A 26505-nucleotide genomic window follows, 5' to 3' on the forward strand; every position below is an offset into this window, starting at 1 on the left:
CTTCTGCTTCCTGAGTGCTGGGATTAAAGGCATTAAGATTTTATTTTTAATTGTACGTGTGTGTCCTATGTCTGTGCATATGACTGCAGTCATTCATAGAGGCCAGAAGAAGGTGCTAGATCTCCCACACCTGGAGTTACAGGAGGCTGTGGGCTCCCCTTCATGGGGGATAGGAACAAAACTCATGTCCTCTGCAAAAGCGGTGTGTACTCTTTTAAATAATTTATTTATTTTTTATTGTATGTGTACTGTTGTTTTGTCTGTGTGAGGGTGTCAGATCCCCTGGAACTAGAATTACAGACAATTGTGAGTTGTCATGAAGGTGCTGAGAATTGAACCCTGGTCCTGTGGAAGAGTAGCCCAAATGCTCTTAACCATTAAGTCATCTCTCCAGCCCTCAGTGTGCACTCTTAACTGCTGAGACAACTCTCCAGCCCCAAGTCTTCAAATTTCTCAAGAAAAGGCTCTCATCTTGGAGGACAAAGATTGCAAACTTACCTCACCTGCCTCCATGGTCCCCACGTACTTAAAGATCAGGTCATAAATATCGTGATGGACATATATCTGTGGAACCAACGGACCCAGGCTTGGGGTGTGTACCAGGTAACATTGAGTCTCCCAGCCACCACCCTCCAGTCTCTCCTTACCTCTACTGCCTGCTTCATCAAGTTCATCTGGGCCTCCTGCTTTGCAAGAACCTTCTAGAATTCAAGAGAAAGGCTGGATGAAAGTTTGGATCTGCACGCATGCAAACTGCTGTTGTTTTGTGTAGCTATCTGCTTACCAGGTGAGAGTCTCTCAGAAGCTGCTGGAGGCATTTGGTGTAGAGAGCATTTACGGAGTCCTGTGCAACACAGAACAGAAAGAGGAGCCTGAGTGGGTAACACATCCAGAGATGACGGGTTCTAGGCTAGAGACCTGCTTTACCAAATCATCTTTATAAATTGATGTTCAGCTCTCTTAAAGTTACATTTGTAGACTTAGGATGTGTCTGTAGTGGGGGCTGGGGGAAGAGCACATATGATACGGCACGACGGGGTTTGGAGGACAACTTTCAGGAGTCAGCTTCCTCCTTCCACCACGTGGGTCCAGAGAATCCAACCCGCGCTGCCAGGCTTGGTGGCAAGTGCCTTGAAGCACTGAGCCATCTCGTCTGCTCCCAACTTTTTAATAGCTTTGCATGTCTGCATATCTGTGTGTGTATACCACAGTACCCATGAGCCCTGAGGTAGGAGGACAGAGGTCAGAGGTCAGAGGACAGCCTCGGTGTCAGTCCTCACCTTCTGCCTTGCTAGCGGTGAGGCCCCTCACTGTTTGACACTGTGCTTAGTACTTCAGGCTAGCTGGCTTACACACTTCTGGAGCATTCTCCAGCCTCGACCTCCCACCTCATCTCCTAAGTATATTGAGATTACAGGCACACGCCACTGTGTTCGATGTGGGCTCTGAGGATCTGAACCCAGGCTAACCCTCTTGCATGGTGAGCATTTCCTACTCACTGAAGCCTTTTTTTTTTTTTTTTTTTTTTTTTTTTTTATAGGGTGTATGGGAAAAAAGTCCTCCTTGGGGTTAACACAGCTGGCAACTGTAAGTTTCACTTCTTTGTTTGTTTGAGGCAGGGTTTTTCTGTATAACAGCCTTGGCTGTCCTGGAGCTCTATAGCCCAGGTTGGCCTCTAACTCACAAAGATCCACTTGGCTCTGCCTCCTTAATCCCTCCTGGGATTAAGGGCGTGTGCGACTAACACCTGGCTAACAGTAATTTTCTTTATGATATTCATCTCTACAATTTTTCACTTCCTGAGGGCCTTATGCTACTTGTACAGTAGAAACATTTTTAACAGCTTCCAGCCATGGGAATGGTACCCAGTGGGATTCTAGAGCAGGCAGAATGGTGGCTCTGGAGCGAGAGCTGCCATCTAGGCAGAGCAAGACACAGCTACTAACTATGTGATGGCGGAGACTCTTTCTTTCACATTCTCGGAAAGCCCGCTGGAAAGATGCGATGTTCTTGTCAAATCTCTCCGAGTGTCTTCCCAAAAATTCTCTCACATCTTCAATGGTTTTCAGGGAAAAGGCATCGGAGGGTGCTGAAGGTTCTTCTGAAAAAGACAGAGGGTCAGGCTGGCCAAAGTTTTTTTTTTTTTTTTTTTTTACCATTTCCTGACTGATGCGGGACTGGTGGGGAGGAGGGGTTACATCCTTTTCCTGTGTTCCTGATGGGTCTCGAGCCCTAGGTTCCAAGAAAGGATGGCCAGGGACCAGGGAAGAAGGTAAGGGAATGTCAACAATTCAAAATAGTGCCCAAGAAAACAGCTCAGCTGAAGGAGATCCCAGAGTCCAGAAATCCACACAAGGTCCTTTCATGGAACAAAATCACATTAATCTGGGACCCTAAGTAGGACCCATGGGGCTGAGGAGAAGCTGATTCCTGGCAATTCAAGCTCATGGTGCATTTGGCACAGGACTGTGCCGTTTCCAGGGGCAACTAAACAATCCATTGAAAGCCTATGAGCTCTCAGCGAGACAATGGTGCAGCCAGCACACACCACAAAGTTAAACCTCCAGGCTGAGGCCCAGATGCAAAGCCAGGGCTCCAGCTCTGCACAGCTCCAGGGACAACCCTGGAAGTTGATCACAGTCGTGCGGCCTCATGAACACACCACCTGGAATCCTATCATATCCGACACGGCAGCGTCAATCTACATCGCCTCAGCCAAGGGAAGCCTAGGGCCAAGTCCCAGAGGGGATTTTTACAGAGTCACACCAGTCTCTAGCGGCTCTTTGATATGTTTTGTGTGTGACATTCAAGCTTTTAACAGCCTTGCGAGGGGAAAAGAGGTGTGCACGCAGGCTTTTCCTTGGGAGAAAAGGGCGGTCCTCCCTTGGTACCGGAAGTCTCTCTCTTCTCCAAAGGATGAGCAATGCAGAGGATGCTGAAGCTCTCTTCTTTTTCATTGTAGAAAGTCTCTTCAAAGAGGATGGGCACAGAGAGAAGACAAGCAAAACCAGCTCCTAGCTTAATCCTGCTTCCCTCAATTAGGATGTCCTGGAATCAAGAAAGCACGATTGAAGCGGCTGAGGGTGACATCCACGGAGACCCCTTGCAGCCTCCTCCCAAAAGGCCCTCAGGCAGAGCCTATGACTCCACCCCAGTGTAGGTCACTAGGAAGCAAGGAACAGACATGGCACCAAAACACATGATGCCGGTGTTGGTGGCGCACGCCTTTAATCCCAGCACTCAGGAGGCAGAGGCAGGTGGATCTCTGAGTTCGAGGCCAGCCTGGTCTACAAGAGCTAGTTCCAGGACAGGCTCCAAAGCCACAAAGAAACCCTGTCTCAAAATAAATAAATAAATAAATAAATAAATAAAAAAAAAAAAAAAAAAAAAGTGACAGTTATGCATCAAGCATCATAAGCCACAGGGATGCCAACCAAGCTCACTCTCCTAGATCTGCCACAGTACCCACAAACTCCAGATGCTCAGGCCCTGGGGTCAAAGTGCAGATCAACTCCAGTGAGAAGAGCAATTATGGTGGCTTGGACCCCCAAGCCACGCATTAGTTGGGAGGATGGGGCCAGCTGAGTACAAATGGAATATCTACCTCTTAGATGCTATCTGCTTCCATTAAGAAGCAAACAAAAACAACAAAAAAAATCATACACACAACTGGACATGGTAGCTCATGCCTGTAATCCCAGCACTTTGGTTGAGGCAGGAGGATCATGAGTTCCAAGCCAGCCCAGGGAATACTGCAAAACCTTGTCTCAAAAATAAATATGGGCTGAGCATGGTGGCATATACCTTTAATCCCACACTTGGGAAGCAAAGGCGGGCTGATATCCGTGAGTTCCAGGACAGCCAGGGCTACAAAGTGAGATTGTTGTCTCAAAAGAAAAACAATCGCAACAAAAGAAATAGCTCAGTGAGATGCAGACCTGAGACGGGGTATACCTGGGACCCCCAACATACAGGCAGATGACTACCCTTGGCTGAGAGAGGGGGAGAGGGAAGAACTCCAGCCCCACACCACCTCCCTCGTCAGAGTCTATGTCCTAGTCACTGTTACCATGGCCTTCTGTCTCCAAGGCTCCCTAACAAAGGCAGGAGCCCCATAACCCTTCCCAAAAGCTGCTAAGTACATACAAAAATCAACAATCTGAAAGGCTGAGAAACAGGGTTATCTTGTCTCTGTCGGCCCCATCCCCTATCATCCCTGAGCCACCAAGAAATGAGTGAGTACCTTTCCATCTAAGGTCTGAAAATGTCCTTCGGTGGGCACCAAAATGTAGGACTCGAACCGGCAAGAGGACTGAACACAGCTGGGCAGGCTTCCTCTGCAGGGCACCAGGACCTGGAAAAAGAAGGAGGAGCTGCGCTAGACAGAGGACTGTGGGTGACATCTGCACCTGGGCTGTCTCCAAGGAGGCTCACCTGGAATCTGTCATGCTGGGGACCTGCAGAGGGAAGCAGGCATCACTTGGAAAAAGGCCCTGGTTAAGGCTGGAGGCAGGGCTTGTTATGATTGGCAGGAAAGGCTCTGCTCTCTGAGCCATCTCACTAGCCTTAACTTGCTTAATTTTTCTTTCTTTTTTCCTTCCTTCCTTCTTTCTTTAAAATATTCTTTTGAGGCACAGTCTCTCTATTACGTAGTCCTGGCTGTCCCGGAACTCACTCTGTAGACCAGGCTGGCTTCGAACTCACAGAGATCCACCTGCCTCTGCTGCCCAGGGCTGGGATCAAAGGCATGCGCCCCCACTCCCAGCTCAATGTATTTAGTGTCTGATACGTCAAAGTAGCCTAGAAAACAATGTAGTGAGCCCCACATGTCCATCCAGCTTCAAAAACAAGAATTTAGTGGCCAGGCATGCATCATCTCTATCTGTCCCTGAAGTCTGGGTATTTTGAAGAAAATTATATAAGGTAGAGAAGTGACTCATCCCTATATATTTTTAGGAATGCATTTCTGAACAATAGGGCTTCTTTTAAGAGAGATGGCTCAGTGGTTAAGAGCGCATAACAGTGTTCTTGCAGAAGACCGGGGTTCAGTTCTCAGCACCTTTATCAATCATCAGCACCTACCACTCCAGCTCCTGGGGATCCAACGCCCTCTTCTGACCTCCGGGGGTACTGCATGCACATACAGACATGCACATGTACGCTGCATGGGGGACCCTCCAATTTCAGACACTTCCTCTTCCTCAGACATGGAAAGGGGGTCATCCCCTTCCCGTTCTGAGAGAGAGAGAGAGGGTCCCCTGCTGCACAACGTCCCTACCACTAAGGTACAGATAGCCCCAACCCTTGTTTGTTTGAGATAAGGTCTTGCCATGTAGCCCAGGCCAGCGTGGAACACCAGACCCTCCCGCCTCTGGTACCCACCTGCCTTCTGGTCATTTTACTGACAGACAAATGGACCCAATCCTCCAGGTCCCATAGGAAACAGTTCTCCACCTCCTGGTGACAGTGACTCCTTGTGCAGCAAGCCACCACATACCTGCACTGTGCAGCCGACTAGGCAGTGTTTGCCCAGCCCAGCAATGTCTCTGATCATTGTCACACAACTATCCCAGGCCTGGCGTTGCCAGCACGTCACAATATCTGAGCCTATCGTTACCTGCACTGCTTTGACAATGGGGTAGCACCGGAACCAAAGTCTGCATCGCTTTTGCTACGCTTAGAGTAATTCTAGAATGGGAATCTGACAAAAAGTGGTGGGTTGTCTACTGGAGAAAATGTAGCTATGGGGGCTGGAGAGATGGCTCAGTGGTTAAGAACCCTGGCTGCACTTCCAGGGGCCCCGAGTTCGGTTCCCAGCACCCACACATGGCAGCTCATAACTCCAGAGGAGCTGGCACCTTCACGCAGACATACATGCAAGCAAAACACACATGCACATGAAACAAAAATAAATATAAAAAGAAAATGTAGCTGTCTGTGGCGGCCCACTGCTATGTAAGTCACCCTGAATAAATTCATTTTACTCATCTTGAGGAGTGTGAGTCATTGGGGGGGGGGATGTTGGTGCTGTCTCAGCGTGGGGTACATCTTAATTATATATCTCTCCTACAAAGTCAGGAAACAGCAGCCATGGACAAGAGTCCCAGGAGACAGACCTGCCCAGGACACCCAGGAAGCCCCAGGTGCATTATTAGCCTGGGTAATAAGCACAGAGGTGGCTATTAGAACCGTGTGGGTGGCACAGGTCCCTGTGACTAAAAGATAAGGGAGGGTGGGAGAAGGAATTTCCATGGCGCAACGAGACGGCAGGAAGAAGAGTCCTTCGGGGAGGGACATCCTGGAAGGCAGCAGCTGGAGCAGTGGCTGGGCCATGTAGGGGAGCAGTTAGGGCTCCCCTCTCCGCCGCCACACCCATGCTGCCTCAGATCAGCAGAGCAGGTACCATACCAGCATGGCTGCCGGGAGAAGTGTCGAAGGTGGCTGACACTACAGGCATCTATTTATTATTCCATCTTTTTAATTGTGTATGCTCAGGTGTTTTGCCTGTGTATACATGCATACATACATGCATGCATACACTGGCTGCAGAGGCCGGAATAGGGTGCTGCATCCACTAGAACTGGAGTTACAGACAGCTGTGAGCCACATGTCAGTGCCGGCAATCAAACCCGGGTCCTCAGTGCCCTTAACCACGGAGCCGTCTCTCCAGCCCCGACACAGTTTTCAGTGGTGAGTTGATACCTTTTCTCAATGCACATGGTTATGCTTTGAATCTGAAATGTCTGCCACAGCTCACGTCTTAAATACTTTTTCTGCGGCTTACACTGCTATCAAGGAGCCTGTGGATCCTTTAGGAGGAGGAGCCCGGTGACCGGAAGTGTGTCACCAAGGGTGGGCCTTTGAAGGTTCTGTTTCCGCCTGGTTCCAGCTGCGCACTCTGCCTCCTGTCCCTCCAAGATGTGGAGATGTCTCTGCCAAGCACTCCAGCCACCATGACTACTACCACGCCTTCCCCAGCCTGATGGACCGTAACCCCCCGAAACTGTGGCCCCAAATAAACCCTTCCTCCTTGGATGGCTTCTGCCTGGCGTTACAGCAACAAGAAAAGTTAAACGCTGCACCCATAAAGGGTTCTGATCTCCAGAGGGAAGATGCTGGGCTGATTAATTCTCAGGCCCATTGGCAACTTCCCAGGACAGAAATTAAGCATGGAACTGCTGATGCCATGCTGTTCTCTCAGACGTGATGGCTAGGGTGATGAACCTTCTAGAAGCAACTGGGATGTTCCACTGTTTCAGTCAACTAAGAAACATGTAGGGCACACTGCACAGCAGATAGTTGTGACCCACCTGCCCATCCTATGAACAACTGGGGCCACAGTGAGCCCAGCTCCAGCCTCACCCAGGGTGTGCTGCAGAGTAGTTCATTCCACGGTTGACTTCTGCAGGGAAGCTGCCTCACCTGGAAAGGCCAAGAAAGGCTAGAAACTTCTACTTCCCAGGAGGGGCTGGAGTAGAGCACCGTTTCAAAAGATAGGCTGAGCTTGGTGGAGCACGTCTGGGATTGAAACTGAATTTGGGTTCGCACATGCTCTTTTAGCCACTGAGCCTTTCCTCTGGCCCCTTATTTGTTTATTTATTTGTCCGCTGGGGTTTTATGAGAGAGTCTCACTACAGAGTGTATGCTGGACTCAAACTCACTACGTACCCTCAGCCTACCGCATGTGTGAATTACTGGCCTGTTTCGTCATGCTCTGCCTCTTTTTGTTTTGTTTTTTAAATAATGAACCCTAAGGCATCCCAAATCCAAATTAAAAACAAACAAACAAACAAACCTCTGGTTAATACATATGCAGAAAAATACGAAGCATAAAACCCAGAATGAGCAGTCTCCTCGTAAGGACTCAGGCACTGTGCTGGCCCGCCCCTGTCACCTGGCAGAATGCACTCAGGCAGTGCCCTGGTCAGCCAGGTGTAAAGGACCCCTTTAAAAGGCTGACCCCGCCCACTCACACTCTTTCAGGCTCCTCTCCTGTCCTCTCTCTGTCTCTTTACCTCTTTTCTCTTCCCTCCCCCTTCACTCGCCTTTCTAATGAAACTTCTCACTTCAGCTCTGTCTGCCTGGCTTGTCTGTCCCCGCCTCGGGCACCCTCCCTTGCCATGGAATCCGCCAGGGTCCTCCACATGGGACACGGCACACACACACACACACACACCCAGCTTCCCCCTAGCATTGAAGCAACAACACTCTTGCCGGCACAAATAAGGCACACGCTAGTTCTGTTCTGCCAGAAAAGCCACCAGCAACCGGAGACTGACCTGAGCTATGCAAACGTCTCCTTCGGTTCAGATCCTCCCATGCCTGACCCCCCCAGAGTCACCACAGGAAGAGGAGAAGCAAACAGGACACAAAGGGAACACGAGGGGCTTCCCAAGCAGAGGCAAAGGAGGCAGACAGCCCTGGGGCTACAAGGCCAGCTAGCCTAGCTGCACAGGTCTCTCACAATCCAAAAGGAGACCCTGTATCAAATACAAAAAAAGGCACAGAGTGTCTGAGGAACGACAGAGTGTCCTGTGAACTCCGCATGCACATACATGTGTCCTCATATATGTGTGTGCAGCCACACACACAGGCAAGGTAGAGAGGAAGGAACACACCCATGCTACCCACTTGCTGCCGCTTATGCTCCGCGGCTTCCATCACCTTCCTACCGTTCAGGGCTCATGAAACTGCGGTCCACGGCATGCCACCACATCTTCCTGTATCATTTACCACCGGCCACAGGCAGACCTGATCTGGATAATTCAAGCGAGCCTTTCTTCTCGGGTGACTCTAGGTTGTTTGTAACACGATGAGTACTTTTAAGGTAACTAAGTTGGTACTGAGAACTGAACCTGGGTCCTCTGCAGAAGCATAGAGTGCCCCTGACCCATGAGCATCAAGCACTCCAGGTATCAATGAAAACTAACCATGCTCATATTCCCGACTCTTTAGGAGTGGGCACCAAGCTGAGCTGATGAGAGCTGCCGAGCACAGGGCATGCTGACCACTTCATGTCAACTTGACACAAGCTGGGCTATCTGAAAGGGGGACCTCCATTGAGAAAAGTGCCTCCATAACATCCTGCTGTAAGGCTTTTTTCTTAATTAGTGACTGATGGGGGAGGGCCAGCTGCATTGTGGGTGGGGCCATCCCTGAGCTGGTGGTCCAGGCTTCTATGAGAAAGCAGGCTGAGCAAGCCAGAAAGCAGCTCCCCTCCATGGCCTTGGCATCAGCTCCTGCCTGGAGGATCCTGCCCTGCTTGAGTTCCCATCCTTGGTGATGAATAACAATGCTAAGTGCAAGGCAAATAAACCCTTTCCTCCCCAGCTTGCTTTTTGATCACACTGTTTCATCACAGCAACAGAAACCCTAACTAAGACACCAGGCTTCGGTCCCAGGAGGCTGCTCCAGCCTGAGGTGGTCCCCCAGTGTTCGAGCACACACCCAGCATGCCCTAACACCTGGGTCTTTTGCTACACTTGGCAGCTCTGTAAGTGCCTGCCACACTTCTGACATTTCTCACAGGCTCGAGAGCAAAACCCTCAGGACGGGTAGACTTACAATGCCGTGGATCTGGGCCACCTTACTGCACAAGTCAGGGCGACACTTCTGAAGGGCCAGGTAGAAAGGGTTTTTCAGGAGATCTTCATCATACAGAGCCATGTGGACTTCGCGTGGGTCCAAGTGAGCTTCCTGGGACAAGGGAGGAAAAAGCTGTGAATACAGAGTCTCACTAGGTACCAGTCAGCCCGGAACTCACATTGTAGACCAGGCTGGCCTTGAACTTAAGATCTACCTGCTTCTGTCTCCCAAGTGTTGGGATAAAAGGCTTTGGCCACCACACCCAGCATACTTGGTTTCTTGCTTTTTGTGGGTTTTATTTAGGGGGAGGGGGTTGTGCTACCCACCTACCCACGAACCTGCATGCACAGGAACACACAGCTTTCAGGACTGTGTTTGCCAGTGAGCTAGATAGATGCCCAAACACTTGGACTGTGGTGTTTGTTTTGAGTTAGAGTCTCCTTACCAGCGCATGTACCGGTACCTGACCTCACAGTCAGGGTCCCCTTGCCTCAGTCTCCCAAGCTCTGGGATTTGAGCAGGTCTACCATGCTATCTATACCCAGCTTTCTCCATATTTTTCATCTGGAGCTGGCCCTGTGGCCTGACTTAATTGGGGGGGGGGGGTCCATGTGATCTGTGAAGACAATCAAACAGGAACAAAATGTAGTCACACCCATAAGACAGGTGAGGCCGATAAAAACATCTGAGAATAATGAAATCAGGGCAGCTGGAAGCTGGTACATTTTAACTTGCTTACACAACAAAGGCCACCTGAGGCCAGATCCCCTCCAATTTCACAAATGTAGCTCCTGTGACTCATAAAAATCCTAAACTTTCTCACATTTCCGAATCCAACCCATCTGGATTTTATTTTTACATATGCTATAAATCGGCAGTTAATTTCATTTTTTCCATATGGTAAGCCAATTGTCCCAACACTTTTGGCAAAACCTCCATCTTTCATAGCAGTTGGGAAAGCTGTCTTTGCCACATTCCAAGTCCTCCTGTGTCCTATTTCCATTCTCTACTTGTGTTTCAATGGTCTAGACCAGTTCGAAAAGAGGTAGGTTAAAAAATAAAATGGGATTACAGACGTAGGCCATATGGCTAGACAGAATTTTTTTTTATGGTATTGGTTTTGAATTATTACATTTTCTTTTTTTGTTTTTCACATTCGGGCATGACACACTGCGGTGTGCATGTGGAGATCATAGGGCAGCTCAAGGGACTTGCTTCTCTTCCAGCATGTGGGCAGGCCCTGGGGATGGCACTCAGGTCCACAGGCTTGGTGGCAAGTACGTTTACTGACTACACCAACTTGCCAGCTGGCTGTACTTGTTTTGTTTGTTTGTTTGTGTTTTTGTTTTGTTTGTTTGTTTGTTTGTTGTACCCACATGGTCTCAAAACCCTGGGCTTTTTAACTCAAGTCTCTATCAGGCACTACCATGACTGATACATATATAACATAAATATCTAGAAGCCACACTTAAAAAGAAAATAGCTGAAACGGATTTTAACATTGTATAAACTGTAACCTATCCAAAATATATGTTCAACATATAATTGTCATTTGAAAATTAAAATGAATGTGGCCATGAGACGGAGGGTTCAGTGGATAAAGGCATTTGCTGCCAACCCTGATGACCTGAGTGACTTCGAGCCCCAAAGCCCACATGGAAGAGAGAATGGCTCCTGCACATTGTCTTCTGGCTTTGTTTTTTTTGTTTGTTTGTTCTGTTTTGTTTTGTTTTTCGAGGCAGGGTTTCTCTGTATTGCTTTGGAGCCTGTCCAGGAACTGGATCTGTAGACCAGGCTGGCCTCAAACTCACAAAGGTCCTCCTGTCTCTGCCTCCGGGGTGCTTGGATTTAAGATGTGCGCCACTAATGCCCAGCTATCTTCTGGCTTCTTAAAATTATTATTTTTATTATTTATTTTGTGTGCGTGGGTGTTTTGCCTACATGTATGTCTATGAGCCTTGTGCTAGAGGAGGTCGTCATATCTCTCTGGAACTGGCGTTCCAGATGGTTGTGGGTGCAGGAATTGAATCTGGGTCCTCTACAATAGCAACCAATGCTCTCATCCAACGGAGCCACCTCTCCAGTTCCAGTTCCAATCCTCTAATTTCTACACACACACACACACACACACACACACACACTCACACACTGTTTAAAATAACATTTTTAGTGATAGAGGGGATAACACATGGAAAGGGTTACTTCTTAAGCCACAAATGGACAAGACCAAACTCCATCTCCCCAGATAGAAAAGTCTGCTTAACAGCCAGCCACACAGACCCCACACCAAATCTCTTGGCCCGGTTAGAGCTAACTTGATTACTGGCCCCACTGGGGCCTGATCCAATAAGCTACCTGCAAAGCAGACTTTTAAGAAGAGCCTGAATAAAAAACAGGCGCAAATAATCCCTCCTTGGGCTCCCTGGGACAGCTCAGCCTCCATTCAGGTGTCTGATTCATTGAATCCAATTACTGCTGGAGCCTAGCTAATCCTTTTTAAGAGCCCCCAACAGAAGAGCAGAGAATGCAATTTTGAGGGGACAGAGTCGTGGGGCAACAGCATTTCTTCCTGGTTTCTGATAGTTGGTCCACGGGGCGGAGTGTGACAACAGAAGATGCTTTGGATAAAAACCACTTGAGAAACAGGATGTGCGTTATGGCGAGATCAAGCTGGGGAAGGACACGCCACACTGGCAAAGCACCGAAACTGTCACTCCTCAGCTGGGAGATAAGGCCAGAGAGGAACAGGAATAGCAGGGAATAGAGAGGATCTGAGATGACGACATGCCTTGAATGTGCCAGAACAATGCTAAGAATTCAGGGGCTTAGGGGGTCTATGTGAGCAGGAAAAATCAGGGGAAAGAAGTTTTAATTAAGTAAGAGGAGTCCATAAAAGCACTAAGAATCCAAGCACCACAGGAGTCTTGACCATCCCTGTCAGACCTCCAACCATAAATTATTTACAGAAAAGTCAGTAGCATTAATCAGAAATGCCAAATACCCCTGTGCGCATGATAGCTGTACGAGGCCCCAAATTAATATGAACATTTCAGGGGAGTGTATGCACGGTTCAGTGTGGTTTTGTGGTCTCCAACTGTCCTGTCAACCCGGGTCAGTCTGGTTGGTCAGGACCCATCTGGTGACAGAATGCAGCCCTGGCCCCAGAATCCAGCACAGGGAGTCCGTGGCTCCCACAGACGCACTCCCGGCCAAGTGGCTATTTCTGCCCTTTGAGGACCCTAACCAGGCACACTTGCCAAGTGATGAGCAATGCTCTCCGGTGATATGTGATTCAAAGTGGGGGAGGGGGAAAAGGAAAACTTTCTATTCATCTATTTTTAATATCAACGGAAGCCTGGGGAATGTAGTCATCTGTGTCCTTCTGGGTCGGTAATACCTACAGATCCCAGCTATATTTTTCTTCTTGGCCCTGCATTTGGCTCACTGTGGTGCTGATTGAGGAAGCAAGGGCACAGCTGTCTTGCCCAGGCCGGTGAAGGGTTAGTCCCAGACAGCAGCCATGCAGGTCAAAAGGGAAAGAACCCCAAATAAACAAAACGTTCAAAGCCAGTCCGACACAGTGACACCGGCATGTGCGCTGCTGGGGAGGAAGGTCAGGGGCAGTTAGGTTTGGAGGGTTACAATCACTACCCAGAGTGCCACCTTCTCACCCCACAACCACCAAGCGCCCATCGACTTGCCAGGATCTCCGGCAGATGGGCAGGCACTCCGAAGGCGGTTCCTTAGTGTCTCCCAAAGACAGCCAACCTCATGACACATTTAGTCCCGATTCTTTTCTAAGTCTGTTATCTATAATTGTTTGCTCATGTCCCTCAGCACCCCTTGGAGAGGAAGAAGTTACTGGACACCAGCCCAATGTCACCAGTTAATAATCGGGGAGTGTCCTAACAGCACAAAAGCATTGACCCGCAGCACACAGACAAATCAATAACAAAACGCCTGCAGCAAAGCGCAGCCCAGTCCAGTCGGCATATAGAGGTCCAGGCCTATGACCTCGACCCCAGGCCCTGCGCAGACAACGCTGCTACCTGCAGTATGACTTCAGGTGAGATAACACGGCTTGGGGAGCTCACCCAAGATCTAACTGGGAACACCATCACCCAACTTCAAGATCATGCTCTGCCTCTGCCTCCCAGATCTCACATACACCTGTCTGGGTGAACCACACCCCGGTGACCTCTCCAACCTCCAGATCTATGCGGTATTCTTCTGTCTCCCCCCCCCTCCGCTCCCCCCGACACCCCCCTCCCCCGTCAACTCAATGGTCTGTTCTTGGTGTTTGTCTTTTGTCCACTTTTGCAGCCTTATGGTTCCCCATCTCCCTACAGCTTCCCAAAGGGATGGTCTCCCTCCTTCTACTCATTTAGTCCTGAAACCTATTCCCCTATCAAGATCCTCTCCAGGAATGGCTAAGTCCCACAGCATCCAAGTTCAGGGTGCAAACGGCCAGCTGAACTGGTTAAAGGACCCACCCCTAAGTGGCAGTAAGTACTGGGGTTCAGGGCTCTAGACCCTCTTGGCTGCCAAGCCACCACGGCCTAAACTGGGGGGGGGGGGACTCTCAAAATGCAAATATGCGCTGCCACGCTCCAGAGAGTCAGTGGGGCATCTACAGAGTCCAATGAATCCAGGAGAAACTTCTCTCCACATGACAAAACAACTCCCAGCCACTGAGGACTATGTCTGTCCAGTCTCATCAGCCCCTCATACCCTGAGTCTCTCACCCTGAGTGTCCACGTCCCCTGCAGCTGGAGGCGAGGCTGGAGGGGCACCGACTGGCACGCGCGCATATGGACAGTCCGTTTTCAACCAAGAAACTGAAGAGTTTTCCGTAAGTATTCTCTACGTACTGGGCAAGAGGCGCGCCACGTGTAAAGCAGGCAGGGATACCCTCCCTTCCTTTATCCCCGTGAGGACCACAATCAACCGGCCTAGACTGGGACTTGTACGCACAGCCTCCTCCCCAAGTATCCAGGTTGGCCACCAGACAACCTCCTAGGTCACACGACCTGTGAGCGACGGCCCCGTCCACAGCTCAAAGTCCCGGGACCCGGGCCTGCCGTGGAGCCCCGACAACAGAGGACACATTCTCTGTGCCGCCTTGCCTTCCCTCTGTTTTCTGTGGGCATCGTGGGCCAGGCGCGCCCCGCTGCGGATAGCAGAGGAACCAGAGGGGCTGGGAGACTCAGCCCGCAAAGAGTCCGGGCCCCGGGGGCCCATCAGCCCTGCCCGGGGCTCCCGCTCAGCGCAGGGAGCCCCTCCCCCTTCCGCTCCCGATCCCCGCCCGACCTCCGCGACCCCCAGAGTAGAGAGGCGCTGGAGGACACCCTCCGAGGACACTTACTTAAGAGGCTACATAGTTTCACCTCTGAGCTACGACAGCACCTCCCAGGCTCTGGGCTGGGACCTGAGTGCCCACCACCCCGGGTGCGGCAGCTCCACTCTTCAGCCCACCCCTTAACTCCACTGTTGGGCGGAGCCGCTCCCCAGTCTGTCCAATAAGAAGTCATCGTCACTGAGACTGACATGTAAATAGAGCAATCAATAAGTCCAGTTCAGTCAGGGGTGGGGCTCAGGCGACTCCGCGCTTCCTACTCAGAGTAGCCCCGCCCAGAGGCAGGGAGTGCGCGTGCCCAGAATGCGAGAGGGCGGGAACTAAGGAAGATCTGACACTAGGGGTGGGGTCCAGGCTGGGTCTCTGAACTAGGGCTGGACGGCGATGGAAAAGAACCCACCTAGGTAAACATCCTGCCCCACCGATCGCCCTGTGTTGCCGGTGATACAGAACGGAGGTGCTCAGTCCTTCGAACCACACTACTCTGTTTCCCACGGAATCTAGTGTCCCTTGGTCCTGTCTCCTCACTACCGTGGGCTCCGCATAAGCTTCTTTCTACCGAGCTTCAGTTTTCCTCGTCTTCAAAACAGGATAAAGTTGGATTTGTAGGGCGCTAAGGTTCCAGAACTATAATGGAATGCATGAGAGGGAGGGGAGGGAAACCACATTTGACCTTCCCTTGCTGGGCCCCGCCTACCCCTGGTCCAGGGGGAGGAAGCTCCCTGCCCAGACCCGCTGCAGGAGGCGTGTCCTACGAATCTGGAACCTGCTGCCCTTGGCGGGAGCTAAGGCGCGCCGCTCAGCCTGGAGACGTGGGGTCGACCAAGGATGGGGTCTGCACCCAGGACTTTTCAGGGAGCCTCCGTGAAGGAGAAAGTCGTGCAGAGACCCCGCGAGTGACCCGGAGCGCGTCTGGGGAAAATGGAGGAGAGGATGGGAGGCAGCTAACTGGACTCCCTCTGCACGCCGGGACTTTGGAGGCGCAAGTCGAGGGTCCCCGGAGAGCTCCGTTTTGAACGGCCGCAAGGCCATGAGGAGTATTCGGTCCGACCAGCCCAAGGCTGGCATCGGGGCTGGAGGCGACCTGCGATGCTGAAGGGTGCGAGTGGGGCACCGTCTCCGGAGGGCAGCACCATGGCCAGGGAGGAGTGCAAGGCGCTGCTGGACGCGCTCAATAAGACCACGGCGTGCTACCATCACTTGGTGCTGACTGTGGGCGGCTCCGCGGACACGCAGGACCTCCGCGAGGAGCTGCAGAAGACCCGCCAGAAGGCGCGGGAGCTGGCCATGGCCACCGGCGCCCGGTTGACGGTCGCGTTGCGCGACCGGGGCTTGGCGACCGAGGAGCGTGCGGAGTTTGAGCGGCTCTGGGTGGCCTTTTCGGGTTGCTTGGACCTGCTCGAGGCCGACATGCAGCGCTCACTTGCGCTGGGAGCCGCCTTCCCGCTGCACGCGCCGCTCAGGCCGCTCGTGCGCACAGGGGTGGCCGGCGGCTCCTCTGCAGTTGCCGCGCGCGCCCTGAGCGCTCGCAGCCTGCGACACGAAGCCGAGGGCGACTTCGACGTGGCCGATCTGCCCGAGCTGGAGCGCGAAGTCCTCCAAGTGAGCGAGATGATCGACGACATGGAAATGAAAGTCAACGTGCCCCGCTGGACTGTGCAGGCGCGGCAGGCGGCGGGCGCCGAACTCCTGTCCGGTGCCAGTGCCGGTGCCTCCTCTGCCGGTGGCATTTCGGTAGAGGAGCGAGCGGGACCCTGCGACCCCACCAAGGCCCTGGCCGCCACTGTTTTCAGTGCTGTGCTGCTGGTGGCTGTGGCACTCGCCTTATGTGTGGCAAAGCTGAGCTGACTGACACCCAACGGCCACCTGCTGCCCCTTCTTCTAGAATGTGGGCGTGGGCGCTGGCCTGTTAAAGAGAGGTAGTGAACCCGGGTGTGTGCATATGAACATGATCCTTTCAAGTCACACTTCTGCCTGGGCAAGGCATGTTTTGTGTTTTAGCTTACTGGTCTAAGAGGAGTTAACTGCACCGGGCGGTCAGGGCATTACCTTTAATGTCTGCAGGAGCTTTATCTCCCTCCTATTAATAGAAATCGGTCCACAGTGACCCTGGATCCCTTTGAGCTTGATGGGTGTGTCCCACGTTTGATGTCCTCACCCTGGTCGGTAGCTCCCACTGTGCATAAGACAGGGCAATTTGGGAAAGGTGGAGGGTTGCGTCTAGCGTAGTGAGGGGGCTGCTTTGCCCCCTAGACAAAAAAACACAAATTGCAGTAAGATGAAAGTGGGTCTTACTACCTTAATCCTTTGGGACCTAAGCTTTGGGAGAGTGCGACGATGGAGGTTCTGGATGTTTTCTCTATGGCACACTCTTGCACTAATTGGTGGAGATTGCCCATTAGTTACCAAGAGTGGCAGCTAGGAGAGGTTTGGTGTTGTGACCCCATTTAGGAAACTTGAGAAGGTTGTTGCAACTCGATGTGGTGGATGGAGTTGGATCCACTGCCCGCTTGCCTCAAGAAAAGGCCTCTCCCTACACATCCCTGAATGGGGGAGAGGAACGAACCACTCTGGGAGGGGCCATGCCTCTATGTAAACAGGCACGTTCTCCTTCCCAGAGGCTTATTTTATTCCAGAATTAGACCGCAGTGTTTGACCCTCTTTTGAGGGAGGGCTCCGGGAATCCTCTTTGAAGCCCTTAATCCTATCTATCCCCAGAATTTACTTGCTAGCCAATAGGAGCACTGGCCTTCTAGAGAGCTGTCCAACTGTCTGACCCCATGTTACAGAAAAGGGCAATACTGGCTTCATTAGTTCACAGAGGCTGTGCACTGGTCAGCTGACACTGAGTTCAAAATGTAACAGTTCAAAATGTATCAGGTTTGAGTTGAAAGAATGACATTGGCACGTTATACAAATGCTAGCTTTGTTTGTTTTTAGTGTAAAGCAAACTGGGCCACAAGCTCATATATGCCAAACGAGTCAAGCTTAGAGATCTTTTACATGGGCGTGTAAATATGATCTGCATCTATTTTCTAAAATGTATATTCTTGGGGCCAGAGAGATGGCTTACCAGTTAGAAGTTTGTATTGTAGCCGGCACTCAGAAAGCAGAGGCAGGTGGATCTCTGTGAGTTTGAGGCCACCCTGTATATAGAGTGAGTTCTAGGACAGCAATGACTACATAGAGACACCCTATGTTGAACACGGGGTGGGGGAGGGATGGGGGGAGTGGAGAGAAGCGTATGTAAGGTTCTTACACAGCATGCAAGTTCTGTTCCCGGCACCCACCTCCAGCAGCTCGCAACTGCCTGAAACTCCAGCTCCAGGAGAGGTCTGACGCCCTCCTGGCTCTTGCCCCCCCCCCCACATTAAACTAAGACGAAATCTTTTAAAAGAGCCTATATTGTTGAACAGAGATTGATTTTGAGATCATGGCTCAAACTACCAGGAACATCTACATGAAGGTAGAAGCAGGCGCTGCTTTCCACCTGTAGAAAAGGAGACGTGAGAAACACTCTTAGTCCCAGGCACATACTTGCCTTTCTGGTGGGGCTTGGTCACACTCCCCGGGAAGTGGGACAGAGAAGTAAAAGGTTTACTTGGCTGGAAACAGGATTTAAAAAAACAAAACAAACAAACAAACAAAAAAACCTATGACAGTGAGAAAGAGGGGGGCCGGAAAGGTGGCTCAGTGGTTACGAGCAGCGGCTGATCTTTCAGAGGACCCAGGTTTGATCCTCAGTCCCATACGATGACTACAAATCCCTGTAACTCCAGTCCCAGGCAACCCAACACCCTGTTTTGGCCTCCCAAGGAACTGCATACAGGTAGTGAATAGACATCCATGAAGGTGGCCCCCCCCCAATACAAAATGGCTATGGTGGTGATGATAATTGTTTTAAGTGAGAAGGAGGACCAAGTGTGGGGAAATAGCAGGTTAGGGTCAACTTGGAAGGCTAATGGACACAAGTGAATAGGGGCACCTGGTTCTAGGTGCTGTGCCCTGCCCTACCCTAGGCCATGTGAACTCGCTTCACAGAGATTCTGGTGCCTCAAAGAGGAAAATGTGGACCGACTCTGTTTGCAGGTGTCTTTGATTGTGCTTTTAAAAGACCCGGGAGTCTTAAAGTCGATGGAATCCTTTACAATGATTGCTCTAAGAGTTCCTGCCTCCTCTTGGCTAGGTAACTCTGATTAGGTTACACTTCCTACCTTTTTGTTGCTACTTGCACGGGATGCCTTTAGAGACAATGTAGAAAGTTTTAAGCTCTGTCTCCCACACATACAACAACATGCAATCTCTGTCACCTCTCCAGAGACTAATCTCTTAGGCAAGAGAAGTCCGGAGGCATATGGGGACATGGTTTTAGGAAATCTCTCTTAAGAAACAGTTGGTGAAGGCATCCTGCCATTTCCAAGGCTGTAACTCTTTATTCTCTATTCTTATCAGGAATATATATGTACATATATATATATATATATGTGTGTGTGTGTGTATATATATATATATATATGGCCAGCATTTAAGAGTACTTGCTACATTTAGAAGGGACTGCAGTTTAGTTCTCAGCTGCCTGTTACTCCTGCTCCTGGGGATCTGGCATTCTCTCCTGGGATCTGGCATTCTCTTCTGGCTTCCATGGGCACCTGCACATACATGGTGGGTGCAGTGTACACACACACAAATATTAATATATTTCTCAAAATTGTTCAGTATGGTATGCTGAAGACATAACCCATCTGGCACTGAATAATCTATTAAGACAGTGGTTCTCAACATCCCTAACACTGTGACCCTTTAATATACAGTTCCTCATGTTGTGGTGACCCCCAACCATAGAATTATTTCATTGCTACTTCATAACTGTAATTTTGCTACTGTTACGAATCATAATGTAAATATCTGAAAGTGCAGGATATCTGCTTGTGACCCCTGTGGTTTGGAATTACTGCTTTAAAAGCAAAGTGAACACATTTCCTGTAGTCATTCTTTCCACCCACTTGGCAATTCTTTGGATATTTAATTAGCTGGGTAATCAGCTGTCTACCTGTTTGCGAGGGTTCTCAGATCTCTGCAATTTGTGATGAAATGTGCAAAAAGAAGAGGCTGAATTAAAGTGCACATCCCTCTAGCAGACCCGTGAACCCCCCAAAAAAAAAATGAGTTTGGCAATGTTCCCTATGATTATGAGGTGATTTCTTGTTGTACTCTGCGGCTGACTACAGGAACATAGGCAAAGTTATTTCTTGCACAACTGGCTATTTTCTAACTCATATGCCTGCCTACTCTTGTTTCTACGTATAGTTGATGAGCTTGGCTGATGCATACTTTGCTGTTGTGGAAGTCATTGATTTTCTATAAGCATTTGGTCTGATCTTATACTTGATGTGATTGATAGGAAAAACTTAAAAAATGCATCAGCTAAGCAAGGCCTGCTACTTAAGAACGAAGCAGGAAGAACACATGTTCAGGATTAGCTTGGGCTGCAGTGTGAGTTCGAGGCTAACCTGGGCAATTTAGACGCTATCTCAACATAAAAAGTGAAAGGAGGGCTGGGGTCATTGCCTAATGGCAGATCACTTGCTTGGCATGTTCCAGGCTTCAGATTCAATCCTTGTGCCCCTCAAAAATGCATTAACTGATATTAAAATACAAAAGCTGAGGGTGTCAAGGGATTATCAATCTACCACGGGGGTGGGTTCTGAACTAACAGTAAGCTATTAATGATGACAATTATCACATTGAAGGAAGAAAATTTTTCTAAGACACGGTCTCACTGTGTAGTCCTAGCTGTTCTGGAACTCACATGAAGACCAGGCTGCCCTCGAACTCAGAGACATCCTTCTGCTTCAGCCTCCTGAGTACAGGGACTAAAGGCACGCACCACTATGCCTTGCTTTAAATGTGTGGCTCAGATTGGCCTGGAAGTAGTGATTCTCCTGCTTTAGGCTCTTCAGAATAATGCTACCACTGTGGGCCACCACAACCAATGGGATGGTTTTATGTAACATAAAAGGTTATGCTTTTAAAGGCCACGAAGGGAAACATTCAGGGTAGAGTCAAAGCCTGAGTGAGCTTTGTGATTTCCCTACAGCTTACAGGATGCTGTGAAGGGATGTGTGGTGCTGAGTAACTGGAAAGTAGCTTTGACTATAGAGATGTCTAATTTGCATGAGGTCCCTGGTAATGCTGCACTCCCCAGTGTTCACATGGGTCCATGTTTAAGCTGCTCCCGTCCTCCTTAGAGGAAGTGTTCTATGAGGGATGCTTTGAGCTGTGAACTCCTGGGTATGAGAAGCTGATGTATGAAATGTGGCCGGAGGAGCTCACCTCTGCATCCCTTGGGGTGTGCCTCTCCCTCAAGGGCCCACCATCTGCCCTGGCTGGGGAACTCTGCCTCTCTCCAAGCACCTCAAGTCATTTGATATCCCTGTGCCTCGACTTCCTCTACTGGTGGCACAGGGTTCTTGACCAGTTAGGTGAGAGAGCCCTCGTGGAGCTTCGGATGATCACCAGATACACACTAACGTGAGAAAGGCGTACTTTGTTCGTTGGTTTGGTTTATGGCATTTTGTTTTGCTGGCTGGTTTATGTATATCCTCATTGAATGTAATCATATAGTTTGGTGGTTATTGTTTAAAAATAGTTTAGGCACTGGAGAGATGCTTACAGGTTAAGGGTATTTATTGCTCTTGCAGAGGACCAGGGTTCAGTTCCTAGCACCAAAAAGAGGCAACTTGTAACTCCAGTCCAGGCTATCTGCCACTCTCCTCTGGCCTCCAAAGCCACTGCATGTCCAACACACACAAAATAAAACAGTGAAATCTAATTTTTGTGCAGCCATCAGGCCACCTCAAGAGATTATGGGAAACTGTAAAGACAAGCCACTATTATTTGTCATATAGTTTGGAGGCTACACTAGCTCTATAACTTTAGGAAACCACGCAGCAGGGGTTGTTTCTATGTGTGATGGTGGATCTATGATGGAATCTGGGGTTTCACAGCTACGTGTTGTGTCAATGGATTCTAACTACAGTTTGTAAATAAGTCAAAAATTAAAGGTAATAGGCAGTATTAATAACCTAGCAGAGAATGGCACCTTCAAATGACTCCACTATCAACTTTCAACTTAATTTTGTACAGCCTGATCAACAGACTTACATTCTTCAGACTCTGATGCATAAAAAGATGTTCAGAGAGACAGCAGGAATGTAGCTGCCTGCGGGCTGGTTTCCTCTGCAGTACAGTGCACTCGGCCTTTAACACAGGAATCATGGCCGTGGGCTACACAGATCGAAGCCGTTCTTCAAATACACTTTCTTCTGATTCTTGAGAACTGACAAAAGGTCCCATGATGATCAGACAATATACCTGCCTGGAAAAATATTACCGTCATTTACTTATTTTGCACCTCATTCCATGGAGGGTTCTGGGTGTTTTCCCTGTATGACTGCAAGATAGAGGCTGCCCCTAGTTCTTTAGGGTTTGAGACGTTTAACACCTAAGTTTATATAACCTGTGTAAATATGAGAAATAACAGCTCCTATTGTTGAATGGTTTTAAAGAGTCTTTCGAACATTCTGGTGCCAGAAAGCATAGCTGAGTGTTGCCTGCATGGATATATATGAATTAGGTGTGTGGAGCAAGTCTACAGAGAAATACACAGAAATGAAAAATATTCGTTAAGGTGGTGAGATTATGAATGGTGTTTTTCAGTATTTTTATTTAATCTTGTTATATTGTTTTTACAATAAAACTTTCAATGCTATTGTCATCTGGAAAGTGTCATTATGCTATTAAAATGTAAGTCTTAGCAATCAGGGTATCTAGCTGGGAATGGCGGTATACTCTTGGTTTTGTTTTTTGAAACAAAGTCTCTGTTTTTGTCACTGTTCCAGACACCACAACCCCTGGCAACCCTTATAAAAGAAAGCATTTAGCTGAGGGCTTGCTTACAGTTCCAGAGGGTTAGTCCGCCGTCATCATGGTGGGGAGCAGACAGGCATGGTGGGGAAGCAGTAGTTGAGAGCTTTGCATCCCAATTCACAGGCAGCAGGCAGAGAGAGACAAGCCCAGACAAGCCCGACCTGCTATCAGCCATGTCCCCCAGTGACACACAGCCTCCATCAAGGCCACGCCTCCTAATCCTACCCAGTTTATCATGCACATGCAAATCATGAGCCTACATGAGCCATCTCACGCATGGCAGTCTCTTTTCATAGCCCTGGCTGTCCTGAACTTACTATGTAGACCAGGCTGGGCCTCGAGCTCAGACATCCACCTGCCTCTGCCTGCCTATTGAGGGCTGAGACTAAAGGCTTAATACAAATTTTCAATCTGAGTGCTCCAGAGACAGGCAGATTTCTGTGGACTCCACAGCCAGCCTGGTCTACATTGAGAGTTCCAGGTCATCCAGGACTATCCAGTGAGACATTGTCTCAAACAAAAAAGCAAGACAATCAGGCTCTCAGGTACAATGAAAAATAACCAGACTCTGGCCCAGTAACAAAACACCATTTCCTCTTCTTTTATCTTTCTTACCCCCCCCACACCCCCACCCCATTGCTGGAGATTGTAGCAGGACTTTGAACACACCCTAGGCACGTTCTCTACCACTGAGTTATAGCCTAAATAGAAAACTGTTTTAGGAGCTCATGGAAGAAGAGCCCGGAGCAGTGGGTACAGGTCTGTGATCATAGCTCTTGGTGGGAGGGGGCAGGAAGATTAGACACCCACAGTCATTGTTCACTATAATAGCACCTTGGAGGCCAGCCTGCGTTACATAAGTCGCTGTCTCAAAAATAAAAGGGGGAGAGAGAAAAGGGAGCGTGGAGGGAGAATCCAGGCAGGTTTGAAAATGGACTGGAGAAATGGCTCAGAGTAATGCCAGGAGCAATGACGGTTCCCGCATAGGACCATGGCTTGCTTCTCAGTGCACACTTAGGGCAACTCACAACTGACTGTAACTCCAATTGCAGTCATTCTTTGCCTTTCTCTGGCCTATTCACACACACACTCTCACACACACTCACACTCACACATACACACTCACATACACACACACATTCACCCTCACACACTCACACTCACACACTCACATACACACACACACTCTCACACACTCACACATACACACTCACACACATTCACCCTCACACACTCACACTCACACACTCTCACACACACACTCACACACACTCACACTCACACACACACTCACACACACACACACACCTAAAAAAGAGAAGTAAAATATGCTGTCTTCACTGTTATCATTAATCATACTATATTAAAAGCCCTAAAAAAAATACCCCAACAGTAAATACACAAACTTTAACTTTTCCATAGTTAGATAAAAATCTACTCAAACTTTAATGTGAAAGGCAGTTATAGTTTTCAAAATAAAAAAGATACATTAAACAACAACAAAAACCCTTCTATACTCCCTACTCACCCAATTTAGGATATTTATGTGACCAGACCTGAAGCTTTTATTTTATTTTTGTTTTTGGTGGTTTGCTCTTTTCTTTTTGGCTTTTTTTTTTTTTAACCTATGTATAAGAAATTCCCCATGGCCCTGGCTGTCACCTGAGGCCAGGTATCTGGGGGTCCTCTGCTTCCGGGGCCATACAGATCTGAGTGAGCCTAAGCTGCCACACGAGGTCATGGTGTCATCCTGGCTGGCCGCTGAGCTGCATGGGCCATGTCTGGATCATGTCTGAGTTGATGTTTGTGGCTCCTGTTACCACCAAGGGATGTGTGGATGCCTGGGGTGGGCCCTCTGGGTGACCTTCATTGCCCAGGGCCATGGTGACATCTAGGCCTGAGCTACCTGTGGCCACGTCTGTGGCCACTGCCGCTGGGATCTGTGTTGATGCTCGTCCATGTTACCATATGGCCCCATAGCAACTAAGTGTGTTGAAATCCAAGGCCATGTTGAGCCGGCCCCGCCCTTCACTAGCCCTAGGATAGCTGGCCCTGCCCCTTGCTGGATACTGCAGCTGGAGTACTGATGCTGCCCCACATGGGAGAGCTGGCCCCTACACTCCGGAGAGACAGCCTCACCCCTCACCAGGGACATAGGAGAGCTGGCTCTGCCCCCTGCCTGAGGGTGTGGGGTCCCAGGGGCCTGGACCGACCAGCTCAGGTACCACCCAGACCCACCTCCTGGGCCTTGGGTTGGCCCACCCTAACATCTACCGTATCCTTGATCTGCTGGAGCATTCGAAAGGACTGACCCCGTGGAAGGCTAGCTGCAGGACCCTCATGACCTGGGGCAACTTCAGGGTATCTGAGAGGGGCTCCAGCGAGGGTCTGGTGATGATGTTGTGCCAGAGGCCAGAGGTCAGAGGTCCGAGGCCAGAGGCCTTGAGCCAGACTAGTAACTCATTGCAATGAACATTTTTGGGTGGGGCTGGTTGGACAAAAGGGTATACGGTGTGAAACACTGTAGTTCCCAATCCCACTAGGACCGATGCAGAGGGGTTGGAGATACCAGAAAGACAGAGGAGTGAGGGGGATCTTTTGATTGTCTTGTTTTTAATTCATTTTGGAGGGGGTTCCTTTTGTGAGGACACTGCAGGGGTGAGGGATGGATACGGAGGGACTGGGAGGGACTGGGGTTGGGGTGCATGATGTGAAATTTCCAAAGAATCAATAAAGAACTATGTGAATGTATATATATTCACACATACACATGTACACGTACGTATACATGAAAGAAATTCTCCACCAAAAACTAACTGGGTTTCCTAAAGTTCACTTCTGCTTGGGACAGTTTCTGCTTGGGACGAGTGTCAGACTAAGTGTGACAAGACCCCACCTCCATCAGACACTGATCACAAGTGCGACCTTTGCTTCTGACTGAGTATAAACTGGGTATGAACTGTGGGGGTCTTACAGCCTTCTTTTTTCACAGTTTGTGAAATCTGTCAGTAATAACATGGCATCACTTATGCCAAGCCTTACAAAATGGAGCCCGAAACATGAAGAGCCCTCATGCATTCATCTCTGTAATGGGGGGGAGGGCTCAGAGCGGCAGTACCCCCACAAGCCAGCTGCACAAAGACAGCCACGCCTAACCCTGGCGACTCCACCAATGAGTTAATGGCTGCTTCAGCAAAAGGCCTGTGACCAAACAGGGACTTCCTCTTGCTGGGTATATTGATGCTAAAACACAGCTCTCACCTCACAGGGAGAAGACACAGCTTGTTCTGGAGCCTAGTATGAGTGACAATGGCTCAGGAACACAGATTTATGTCACAGACCTCCTCCACTCTCTGCACCCTCCAGCATCACCCACTTAGCTGGGGCATTGGGAAGGACAGCCACACTACTCATTTAGTCCTGCTGGAGGCAGAACTTTGCCCCAGAGCTCTGACTACACTGACTATTTTATATTAACAGGCTTAATAATTTGCTGTCAGTACCAGACAGAACACCTACAGTACCCAGTTTGTTTAAAAAGCCATTGTAAAGGACACAGAAAAATAGCCAGGTGAAGAGATGCACAGGGCAAGGCATGAGCATGGGGTCCCTCCCTCTCTTTAAGCATCACCATC

At 49.5% G+C, this 26505-nt stretch overlaps 2 protein-coding genes across 2 annotated transcripts in view; one reads left to right on the top strand and one right to left on the bottom strand.

Moving 5' to 3' along the window:
* Ankrd27 (ankyrin repeat domain 27) overlaps positions 1-15098 on the bottom strand; it is a 46294-nt gene extending 31196 nt beyond the window's left edge. Inside the window, exons 1-8 of the mRNA XM_051207666.1 lie at positions 14951-15098; positions 9565-9696; positions 4244-4354; positions 2892-3048; positions 1947-2101; positions 785-844; positions 648-701; positions 499-564 (exon numbers count right to left, since the gene is read on the bottom strand). Of these exons, the coding sequence (XP_051063623.1) occupies positions 499-564; positions 648-701; positions 785-844; positions 1947-2101; positions 2892-3048; positions 4244-4354; positions 9565-9666 (705 nt within the window). The 5' untranslated portion in view covers positions 9667-9696; positions 14951-15098. The remainder of the gene's footprint in view (positions 1-498; positions 565-647; positions 702-784; positions 845-1946; positions 2102-2891; positions 3049-4243; positions 4355-9564; positions 9697-14950) is intronic.
* Positions 15099-15912: 814 nt separating this feature from the next.
* On the top strand, positions 15913-16815 carry Rgs9bp (regulator of G protein signaling 9 binding protein). Its single transcript, XM_051207160.1, has one exon. It carries the CDS (start codon positions 16031-16033, stop codon positions 16787-16789), a length of 759 nt encoding a protein of 252 aa, XP_051063117.1. The 5' UTR covers positions 15913-16030; the 3' UTR covers positions 16790-16815.
* Positions 16816-26505: the final 9690 nt, after the last annotated feature.

Source organism: Phodopus roborovskii, unplaced genomic scaffold, assembly GCF_943737965.1.
Source record: "Phodopus roborovskii unplaced genomic scaffold, PHOROB, whole genome shotgun sequence".
NCBI classification, from domain to species: Eukaryota; Metazoa; Chordata; class Mammalia; order Rodentia; family Cricetidae; genus Phodopus; species Phodopus roborovskii.

What these genes read in the sequence shown, in the direction of transcription:
- Rgs9bp (XM_051207160.1), top strand. Translation starts at nt 16,031, where the DNA reads ATGCTGAAGGGTGCGAGTGGGGCACCGTCTCCGGAGGGCAGCACCATG.